Consider the following 12,582-nt stretch of genomic DNA (forward strand, 5'->3'; position numbering starts at 1 on the left):
CCGCGCACCTTGCGCACGTAATGGCCTTTAACATCCATACTAAAACTAAATACACAGACATTGTTAATAAACCAGAACGGGTTAGATCTATTTGCAAAGACTGTTTCATTGAACTTTGTAAGTTTAACGAATACAAGATAACCTAATGCATTGAAAGTAACATGAAAACCGCTAGATATATAGCCTAGTGACTCATACTTGTATGATAATTTAGATACATTTATAAATACCGTATTTGAGAATGATAGATGTTTTTAACCGATCCATGGTGCAGGTTTGCATAATAATTATTAACACACATTAAAGTCATATTTATATTCCTGTTGTTTCTCAACTGATTAGAAAATATATAGACTAATATTCCACAAGCACTTGAGAATATCGCATAAATATTTCTTACCAGCACATGCACAGACTGCATTTGACATAAACGTCTGTTATTGTTTGAAAAAAAATCACTGGTTGTAGTTTAATATTATATCAAGGACTTATATGTTAGTCTAATTAATATAGTAGATTAAGTCCGTGATAATTAATTTATTATCATGTTGTATATTAATTTTTCATTATTACTGCTTTAACTGGATTTATGACCCAAATTAGTTTTTATAAGCCGTAAAGTTAAAAGTTCATGTTTGCTCTGTACCTGGTGTTGACTTTGACCAGAGACCTATATACTATATAGTATATAGGTCTCTGCTTTGACTTACGATAAAAAATCAACTTTTTCACAATTATTTGGAACTTTCGTCAATCCGAAATATTACCTGAGCGGGTCAGAATTTGATAGTACCTAAGAAATATTTATACATATTAATACGATTTAAAATCGTTGTCTTTTGTCCATATAAACGATGACGGAGGAGGCTGAATTACAGTATGATTAATTAATGTTTCTAGGCAGAACTCGGTAGAACATGGGTTTCTTTCTGTTTTATGACTTGTTCGCTTTGATAAAATAAATATCGTAAGAAGTATATAATTACTACTGGAACTGTGTACATTTTAACTGAAACCCGTGGAAAATGTAGTTTTGGTTAATATTTACAAACAAGACTTTTATTACTGTGAAGATACCAAAATTGTTAAAATCCCGGTATAAAGTCATTCTGGTAGAGAATGCGTTGTTCTCTAGATGTGCATGATGATTATAAAGATAAGCTGCATCTCCGACAAAGGGTAATTAGACCGAATAGGCTGCAAATTTAGATGTTTTCAAGTAATACCAAAAGTTATACACTTAACTTCAATTTTGACTTACGATTTTGTCATGAGCTTCCCTTTTCGTCTTTTAAATCTAAAGCGGACAACTAGCTTATTGAATTCTGAAGAAATTCTATCTTTTATTTTGGGACGATGCTATATTTTTGTTTATGTTAATTAGTTATATTGCTATGACATGGAAGGTATTTTGTGACAAGTAGTGTTTGATGACATCATTACCCTTGACACTTTTACGCCTGTCATATACTATAATCTGTCCTGCATATCTCCATTTTATAAAACACAGGTAAAAACTTGGATACAATCATATTTCGAATATGATAATGTTATTATATGCATAAATTTGCCCAGCTATTTCTGTCTTTTGATTGATAATGCTGTATCAGCAGACGGTCTATAGGAGATCGAGCATATTCGATTTTATTGGTTATCTTTTAGTACAGGTATGATCATAAATTAACTTAATAAAACAATGAAATCCATGTAGATAAATGATTACAAACTATCCTTATTATAAAAAAAAACATTGGAAACACACTAAATCTATTTAGTTGATGGTGGAAAGAATTTGTATCATTGATTATAAGGAATGTGACAGACACTGGATCTGAAAATTAATGTAATAACGAGATGACAGGATGTGCATTTGGACGAATGCTAATTTAATCTACAGCTAAAGTATTATTATTATGTGGAATAATGATCAGGATCTGCTCCCCTACCCTGGCGACAGAGAGGCAGCTAGGTGCTGTACGGATAGACGTCTTTGTTTGTTGTTGTGTTTTTTGTTTTTTGTTGTTGTTATTTTAGTATTATTGGGAGAATGTTACGCAATGTTGTATAAATCGATGTTCTATCTCTCTTAGTGCAGATGAATCTGGCTCGGATGTATCAATCTCAAAAGGTGGCATTCGTGATGTGGGTATTTTAACCTAATAGGCAACAGTGGGTGAAGGACATTCCCGACTAGATTAGCGGGTGTTTTACAACGGAATTTGCGTTGATGATTTTTAGAATCAGGACATCTTATTTAAGGAAAACTTGTCCGTAGTTCCATAGGTCGAAGTAGACGGAAAAAATGAGAAAATATGATTTGCGAAACGTTGCCGTTCGTTCGCCGTCGTCGTTATACGCGAGTTTTTGTTTGTTTGTTTGTTGTTTGTTTGATTTTTTGTGTGTGTGCGCCATAACCGGCATTATACATTACCTAAAGCACGTTAACCTGAAGGTGTTATGTCGACATCTTTAAATGATTAACTTAAGTTTAAAAAAGAAGATTTTTTTTAGACTTTTTGTCATTTTTACACCTTAATTAACCTTTCAGTAAGTAGTGATAAGTATGAAAATTTAATATAACCAATTTAAAGTATTTTTTCCAACAAATTATAAAGCTTAGTGCATTGCATTTTTCCCCAGGTATACCTTTCCATTGTACGAAAAAGCCTGTACATTTGACTAATATTTAAATAGAATATTACATAGTTATTAGGACTGTTTTGTGAGCATGGATATCTCAACCCTTATGCAAGATTTTGGTCAGCACGGAATCTGTCCACATAGGGACCGCTGGAAACTTGTGCCAAGTAACACGGCGAACTCAATACTCATGCTTCCCTGTCATTGGCGGATTTAGGCCCCCCACCCCCCTAAAATTGTATGAATATACCGTGAAATACACTAGAATGCAGGATTTTGCATTAACCTGCGAAAAATTTACCCGGGGAACCCCCCGTAATTTGGCCCCCCCCCCCCCCCCCCCCCCCCCCCAAACTGAAAATTCTGTATTCGACCTTGCCCGTTGATTAAAAATGCAAGTGAGATATGTCTAGGGTTTCCAGTCATAACAAGTCATGGCGTCATCTTAACAATACATATATATATTGACACCACTTACATAATAGTATACATTTACGTCACGTCAATTAATCCATTGATATCGGAACACTGCTATGATATGAATAACAAGGAAAGTTAAACTCATTATGAACCGTCCCGGGAGAAGAATGAGTGGCATAGGATCTCAACATTGAGGGAGACTTTAAATTTGCCGTAAACATTCAACAAGCCCTGTGTTTGTCTAAGAATCTTTGTGAAAGGCTCCATTTAAGCAACTATATATATAACTATGTGAAACAAATGATTTACACATATAAAAAGAGTTCAAAGTCATGGGCTGTAAGATTATAAGTATACAAGAAAATCTATAATGTAAAATAAATAAATACAATAAGTCAAATAGGAATTGTTTAAGTTCAGGTGGCCTTGTGAGTAAAGTATGGATTTGTGTGTTTTAGATCGCCGTGTATGGAACGGACCTTTACAAAAATGGGAAAGTTCAGATTTCAGCAGACTGATCCACACGTTTATAATGTGTCACTGTGCCTTCTCCAAAGTTTATTTTTATTTTTCTATGATTCGCTAATGCTTTTTCTTTTGTATGTCTGTCTTGCATTTCTGACTGATATCAGTTACCCATGTAGTGTCGGTGTATTATGGGGCGCCGTTTTACTATTTATTCCCATTTGGTGATATCACCTATTCGAATAGGTGATATCACCAATTCATTTTTCAAATAAGTGATATCACCTATTCGAATAGGTGATATCATCCATTCAAATAGGTTATATCACTTATAAAATTCTTAAGTGATATCACCTATTCGAATGAGTGATATCACCTATACGAATAGGTGATATCACTTATGAAATTTTATAAGTGATATCACCTATTCGAATTGGTGATATCACCTATTCGAATGAGTGATATCACCTATTCGTTTCATTAAGTGATATTCGAATTGGTGATATCACCTATTCGTTTCATTAAGTGATATCACCTATTCGAATGAGTGATATCACCTATTCGAATGGGTGATATCACTTAATGAAACGAATAGGTGATATCACTTATTTGAATAGGTGATATCACCTATTTGAATAGGTGATATCACCAAATGGGAATAAATAGTAAAACGGCGCCCCATAGTGTATTGCATATACTACGAATGGAACGGTGTCCATCGTCCGTCCGACGACAGCTTATTCCATTTCAGCAACTTCTTCTTGAAAGCCAAACGGCCTAGAATCATGATTTTTGAAGCATTGTCAATTTTGCGGAAAGAAACGACATTAATTGGACAAGATTCGAGGCAACATTCAAACAACTTCTAAATAACTGGGCCTTTACCCATACTCAAGACCACACTGAGAGTGAAATTTGTTAAAACTCTCTGAAATGTCTTCAGTTCTTGTTTCAGTTATAAGGCCTAACATCGCAACACAATAACTTTTTTTAAAATACAAAGTTTGTTAATTTATGGATTATTGTTACCCCCTTCTATATTTTAACATTCCTCTCGATCCATTTTGATTTTCATGGATTCCTTTCTGAATTTCGATCACTGAGTTTGATGCAGTTTTATCTATTAAGTCTGCTAACTGAAAAAGAATAATAAAACAAAAAAATGCTGTTCGTGTGTGCTCCATTTGTACAATCATATGAGCTAACGTTGTCTTCATCATGTATGCGACACATATGAATTTAGATCATGCATTTTTTTTTATTTTAAAATCAGAAGCTAACTATACTTTTCAATAAATGTTTTTTTTTCAATAAAAATCGGGCTATATCACAGGGAGCTAAAATCTTCGACTTTTTATGACGTTTTTCAAACGTTATTATTTTCTTTCAAAATCTTTTGGCACTTACGTTCATTGGTCAGCTCTACTGATGAAAAGTAAGTAGATTAGTCTAACGCGTTTCTTTTAGCCCACTGTGCTTAGTCGGAAGTCATGGTCAACGGGGAGATAACTCCGAATTTGCTGAACGATATCAGCGACAGAAAAAAAAATCATTGGTGGAAGCGGCGACTGTCATGGGGTTGAAATGTCTCGCCAGGGGAAGCAAGAAGAGAACCTTAAAGACAAATTGAAAAGTTTATTCCGCATCAAAGACAAATCTGCACCAGTTACTTTCCAGAGACCGACTGTTAGAGAGTTCATATTCACCCCTGATGTGTTGAAGGTATCTGACATTGTGCTACAGTCGGTACTGTACAGAAGTACTGTACACTGTACAGAAGTACTGTATAGTTACTCTGTACAAAGTACAGTAGCCAGCAGGATTTACAAATAATACGTACTAGTGCTGATTTGATATCCAAGCAATATCTTGCATTTTGTATTGATAAGATAACTTGGCGTTGTCTTCACAAAGAAGAATACTCAACATCTGAGGGTACTGCAAAGCATTATAACATATTATATTTAGCTATTTCATTATTTTTCAATTTTGGCACATGCTCTTGTAGAAAATTTGTTTTGGCCTGGCATTTTTTGGCAAGAAAATTGGAAGCAGTAAGTATGTACAAGCAAACACTGGTCAATTGTGACCATATTGGTGAAATTGTTTGTTGAAAAAATATTGCATAAATAATTTGCTTGAAAAGTGATTTGATGAATGATCTACTACTGGCAAAACAATATAATGAATATTCAAACCCTGCCTACACAGTAATTAACACTGCCCTCTGGCAGAGTATGAAACCGACCCCATTACCAATAGTGTATTAAGCTCGATGTTATTCACATGGTGCAGTATGACAAACCTGCACATTGAGTCATTTAATTTCTTCAGCAATAATTATAAACAGTAAAATCCAAAATGAACAAGACACAGAGAAATCAGATCAAATAAACCACCATCTTTGATACAAATTTCAAGGTCAATTTCCTTATAAGGAAATGAAAATAAATTGATGCCAGTGAGAGTTCATTCATATATAGATCAATGTTAACAGATAAACAGATTCTGAGTTATATATACCTTGGTGAGTGAGGCCAACCATTCTGAAATTGAATCATTACACAAAGTAAGGTGCACTTACTTAACAATACTAACAAAAAACTGGTTAAACGATGTTTGATATGTTTTTTGTCAGAGTAGCTTCATCATTATTTGGTAATGAATACCGTATTTGGATCAGCATTCTGATGAGAGTTCTCCAAAAAGTATCATGGTGGATCAATGAAAACTCTGAGTAGTATAATATTTGAATTTGTGAATTCAATTAAAGGTTTTCAGACTTAACGGTAGGCTAATAAATTGCTAAATTGCATTAAAATGTGATTGAAAAGGATTTGTTTTTATTTGTAGGACATTGGTCCTGAAAGTCCAGCCAACAACAGACTGCGAACAATCAGGGAATTGTGTACCACTGTCCAAACTAAAAAGTTAGAGGAGGTAATTATTGAGTGTACAGTACTTCTATGATTAACATGGAAAAGATGGACTTCAGATTTTTTAGCTCACCTGGACCATAGGTCGGTGAGCTTATGCCATGGTGCAGCGTCCGTCTGGCATCCGTCAACATTTCCTTTAATCCCTACTAGTCCTGAACGCCTAAATAGATTTTTATGAAATTAGGTGTGGATCTTTATTGGGCAATGGGGATCATATGTTGTATAAACGAAGGGTATGGCTCCCCTTGGGCCAGAGGGGCGGGGCCCAGTAAGGGAAATTGAGGTTAATCCTTTAAAACTCACTTGTCCTGAACACTTGAATGGATTTTGATGAAATTCAGTCTGGAGCATTATTGGACAAAGGGAATCAAACGTTGTATAAACAGAGGATGTGGCTCCCCTGGGGCCAGAGGGGTGGGGCCCAATAGGGGAAATTGAGGTAAATCCTTTAAATTGCTACTAGTTTAAACCTATAACCATAAGATTACCACAATTATGATGTAAAAATAGGCCCTGTGGTCTTTGAAACCATTAAGATCCCCACCCCATAAGCATATACATATAGCATTATTTTGACGTTTGGTCAAATCCAACCAGGTGAGCGATACAGGTCCTCTGGGCCTCTTGTTTGCTTTTATAGATTATCAATCATTTGACTGTCCTAAGAATATCATGAAAAGTTTTGTTAATGATTCATGATTTTAGATGATGGTTATTTCTATTTAATATCCCCACATCAATAATAACTACTAAGTCTATTTATCCTCATGGCCACAGTTAATACAATTTTAACAAAATTGTTTAGATTAGGATTATGATGAGAATCATATTAAGAAGGCAATGTTGTAAAATGGGGATACTGCATTATTTTTTTATCTTGCATATCAAATAGGTTGAATGTGATGAAAACCTTAATGATCATTTTCATACTCAGAACCAAATTAACTTCATGGACACTAAATAGATGATTTAGAAATATTTTATATTCTTTTGCCCCTAGATTCCATTCATATAATTATTCTCTACAGATAATGGGTTCAAATTTAAATAAAACAGGTAAAGTTGAATTTTGGTGACAAAACTGATCATAAGAGCACATGTCTCAGAGAAAGAGACTCCTTGTGGGGACTATGCTACTTAGTTTCTGTAATTCATGTACAAATGTAGTAAAAAACAAAAATTATGAAATCAAATTATTTTGAGCATTTTCTTTTAAAATTCCTCAGAATGCAATTGAAGCTCTATGGAACAGCATCAAAGATCTGGTTCAGCCTGGGGCGCCGTCAGAGAGTCGACAGATAGCTCTCCATTTCCTGCACTCACTCATAGAGGGACAGGTATAGATAGACTGTAGAATCCCTCTCTGTGTTGTGATAGATTCAGAGTCATTTATAACCATAATATATTAGATATGTAATGTCAACACTGTTTTAATCACCGTAGTTATCATATTAATGTTTAATGGTTAAAGTCAAGGGATTACAACTGCCATAGCTTTCCCATAGATGTTTTATTGACAATAGTCAAAATATTGCACCTTTATGTGAAAAATATCAAAACTGTATAATGTATAATGTACCTTACTTTGCTAAGCAGCATACCCATTATACATGCTAATGCAGTTTTCTTTCTTGTATCAGTTGCAGTACCTGGGTATACTGAGAGCTCACTTCTTCAGTGTTATAGAGGAGCTGACTAACCATGAGGATCTCTCACAAAGGCAAGGCTTATCCCAGACAACACATACAGTGTTCCATTAATCAATAGAGGATTATATGAAATTATAAATAATGATTGTATGGAAATTCATCTCAAATAAGCTCTTGTTGGTTTATTTTGCAGGTTGGAATTGTTCAAGGCATTGAGTGAGAATGGCAGAAATTTGGGAGAGTTTGAAGAATTGGCAGGTGTGTATGGTTCCAGTTTATCTAATGAAGCTAAATTTGTGTTTAAAGTTCAAAGAACAGGTATGCTTATGTCATGGTGCAGCTTCCGTCCATCAACAGTTTCTTTAAAATTTCACTTATCCAGAAAAGGAGAGTAGAGTTTGAAAATTTCATTGTCACCATCCTTGGGTGAATGGGAATCACTATTGTATATAGTCGAGGGTTTGAACTTTCAGTGTAACTTGGTCTAGATAGGGCATTGCCCAGATCTCTGTATTTTACCAATATAGCCTTGTTCTGTCCAGTGACTAGTGTGTCTTGTTATCAATGGAGATGTTTCCACCCACAGGCCCACTCCTGCTACGTATGATGCCCGATGTCTTGGCCTCGGGTAACATGACCACCTTCCTCCAGCTACTTGTCCAGATTGTCAAGTATAATGCTGCCTACCTCGATGAAGACGTCATTTGTGGGCTTGTCAAGTAAGTTTTCACTATCATAGCTGAGATGCTACAGGGTTAACTATTAATATGCTTTTATTTGAATGTTGAAATAAACACCAGTAAGACTGGATGATGGATTATCACTGGTTATTTGATTAAGATATCCAGTATTTCCATATTAAATATCTCAACTTAAATTTGTAAAATTGATACTAAATGTGTTTTTGTTGTATGCACATTGGTGTTTTCAGGTGAAAATATCACTGATTAATGTTTCTAAACTCCAAAATAAATCAAAACACTTAATTACCCCACTACATTGTTGTAAATCCAGACTATTTTATTTCTCCAATGGGAGAAAATTACAGAATGTACTCTTATACAGGGTACATGACCTCTGCAAGATATATTCACAATGGCTATCAGAGATATTTCGGTTATTAAACTGGATAGCACTTCCAGATAGAGCTACCGGAACAAAAATCTGGACCATAGGCACTCCTTACAAAACTTAATTAACTCAGGTATATTCAGTTCATAATTATGAGATATCATGAGTAGAGATATTGGTTTTCCTCTGAAAAAAACCCAATTACAATCATCATAGATAAATAATATCTGTTTTTAAAGTAGCAAGATTTTGTTTTTCATTCTTTCAGACAAACATGCATGATACCAAACCGTTCACGATCAGAGGAGGATATCAAGGTAGGGACATTTCATATAATTACTATTAAATCGTCTTGAAAGTAATTTTTCATAAATAAGCAAAGGTAAAATATGTATTTAATTCTTGGCCACCTTTTAATGTTTCTTACACAAAGGACTGCTTGAGCTAGGGGTTTTTATGAATGTTAAAACTTTGAAGCTTTTCTAGGTCAGGTGTGTTGCGCAGAGATGTACAACACACATTTCATGTGTTTAACATTACAGATCAATAAGAATGTCTTACAGTTGAGAGCAGTTTGGTGTACATATAATACAAGTACATCAAACTGTTGATATTATCATGTCACCGGTTATAAAAAAATCACTGAATTTATAACGTTATAAAAAACTAGTTAATTTATCATGACCCTCGTTATAACAAACTAGCTAATTTATCATGACCCTCGTTATAACAAACTAGCTAATTTATCATGTCCCACGTTATAACAAACTAGCTAATTTATAATGTCCCATTATAACAAACTTGTTAATATATCATGACCCACGTTATAACAAACTAGCTAATTTATCATGTCCCACGTTATAACAAACCAGCTAATTTATAATGTCCCGTTATAACAAACTAGCTAATTTATCATGACCCGCGTTATAACAAACTAGCTAATTTATAATGTCCCGTTATAACAAACTAGCTAATTTATCATGTCCCACGTTATAACAAACTAGCTAATTTATAATGTCCCATTATAACAAACTTGTTAATATATCATGACCCACGTTATAACAAACTAGCTAATTTATCATGACCCTCGTTATAACAAACTAGCTAATTTATCATGTCCCACGTTATAACAAACTAGCTAATTTATAATGTCCCATTATAACAAACTTGTTAATATATCATGACCCACGTTATAACAAACTAGCTAATTTATCATGTCCCACGTTATAACAAACCAGCTAATTTATAATGTCCCGTTATAACAAACTAGCTAATTTATCATGACCCGCGTTATAACAAACTAGCTAATTTATAATGTCCCGTTATAACAAACTAGCTAATTTACCATGTCCCACGTTATAACAAACTAGCTAATTTATAATGTCCCATTATAACAAACTTGTTAATATATCATGACCCACGTTATAACAAACTAGCTAATTTATCATGTCCCACGTTATAACAAACTAGCTAATTTATAATGTCCCATTATAACAAACTTGTTAATATATCATGACCCACGTTATAACAAACTAGCTAATTTATCATGTCCCACGTTATAACAAACTAGCTAATTTATCATGTCCCACATTATAACAAACTAGCTAATTTATCATGTCCCACGTTATAACAAACTAGCTAATTTATCATGTCCCACGTTATAACAAACTAGCTAATTTATAATGTCCCATTATAACAAACTTGTTAATATATCATGACCCACGTTATAACAAACTAGCTAATTTATCATGTCCCACGTTATAACAAACTAGCTAATTTATAATGTCCCATTATAACAAACTTGTTAATATATCATGACCCACGTTATAACAAACTAGCTAATTTATCATGTCCCACGTTATAACAAACTAGCTAATTTATAATGTCCCATTATAACAAACTTGTTAATATATCATGACCCACGTTATAACAAACTAGCTAATTTATAATTTCCCACATTATAACAAACTAGCTAATTCATCATGACCCATGTTATAACAAACTAGCTAATTCATCATGTCCCACGTTATAACAAACTAGCTAATTGATAATGTCCCGTTATAACAAACTAGCTAATTTATGATGTCCCACATTATATCAAACAAGCTAATTTATCATGACCCTCGTTATAACAAACTAGCTAATTTATCATGTCCCGTTATAACAAACTAGCTAATTTATCATGTCCCACATTACATCAAACTAGCTAATTCATCATGTCCCACATTATAACAAACTAGCTAATTCATCATGACCCATGTTATAACAAACTAGTTAATTTATAATGTCCCACGTTATAACAAACTAGCTAATTTATAATGTCCCATTATAACAAACTAGCTAATTCATCATGTCCCACGTTATAACAAACTAGCTAATTTATAATGTCCCTTTATAACAAACTAGCTAATTTATCATGTCCCACGTTATAACAAACTAGCTAATTTATCATGTCTTACATTATAACAAACTAGCTAATTTATCATGTCCCACGTTATAACAAACTAGCTAATTTATCATGTCCTACTTTATAACAAACTAGCTAATTTATCATGTCCCACGTTATAAAAAACTAGCTAATTTATCATGTCTTACATTATAACAAACTAGCTAATTTATCATGTCCCACGTTATAACAAACTAGCTAATTTATATTGTCAACGTGTCTTCTACGTACGGTAATAATACACTCTTAGTCTTGACTTGTTACCAAGCCTTGGATACCTTGTATTTCTGAATGACAATGTGTTGTTGTGGACAGATGTGCCTGGACATCTTGGATGCGGTGGTGTGCTACAGTTATCTCCCCTGCGAGTGTCTTCAACACGTGATTGCAGCTCTTTGTCGCATGATCAACATGCCAAAGTACTGTCTGAACAGCTGGGAGGTATTATAATTAATCTTAATATGTATTTTATAAAATCACCATCACAATGTCCTGAGACATATTTTTATACTCCAAATCTGATGTACAAATCTGTAGGGTTGAGTATTGCCAAAATTTTCATATAGCGATATATTGCGATATTTCTTTTCATATTGCAATGTATATATATGCATGTATTGCAATACTCCAAACAGTAGTATTTTGTATTTAGTAGTCCGGTTCCTATTATATATTGTATGTAGTAGACCCGGCTCCTATTATATATTGTATGTAGTAGTCCGGCTCCTATTATATATTGTATGTAGTAGACCGGCTCCTATTATATATTGTATGTAGTTGACCGGTTCCTGTTATATATTGTATGTAGTAGACCGGCTCCTATTATATATTGTATGTAGTAGACCGGCTCCTGTTATATATTGTATGTAGTAGACCGGTTCCTATTATATATTGTATGTAGTAGACCGGCTCCTATTATATATTGTATGTAGTAGACCGGTTCCTATTATAT

General features: G+C 33.8%; 1 protein-coding gene across 3 annotated transcripts in view; it reads left to right on the forward strand.

Moving 5' to 3' along the window:
- Positions 1-5,053: 5,053 nt before the first annotated feature.
- LOC117334644 (tuberin-like) overlaps positions 5,054-12,582 on the forward strand; it is a 42,757-nt gene continuing 35,228 nt past the window's right edge. For all 3 annotated transcript variants that reach the window (XM_033894387.1, XM_033894395.1, XM_033894404.1), the window contains exons 1-8: positions 5,054-5,247; positions 6,379-6,465; positions 7,691-7,801; positions 8,105-8,184; positions 8,307-8,371; positions 8,700-8,832; positions 9,453-9,501; positions 11,946-12,071. In XM_033894387.1, coding sequence (XP_033750278.1) covers positions 5,110-5,247; positions 6,379-6,465; positions 7,691-7,801; positions 8,105-8,184; positions 8,307-8,371; positions 8,700-8,832; positions 9,453-9,501; positions 11,946-12,071 — 789 coding nt within the window. In that variant the 5' untranslated portion in view covers positions 5,054-5,109. The remainder of the gene's footprint in view (positions 5,248-6,378; positions 6,466-7,690; positions 7,802-8,104; positions 8,185-8,306; positions 8,372-8,699; positions 8,833-9,452; positions 9,502-11,945; positions 12,072-12,582) is intronic.

The sequence above is a fragment of the Pecten maximus genome, chromosome 1 (genome assembly GCF_902652985.1).
Source record: "Pecten maximus chromosome 1, xPecMax1.1, whole genome shotgun sequence".
Lineage (NCBI taxonomy): Eukaryota > Metazoa > Mollusca > Bivalvia > Pectinida > Pectinidae > Pecten > Pecten maximus.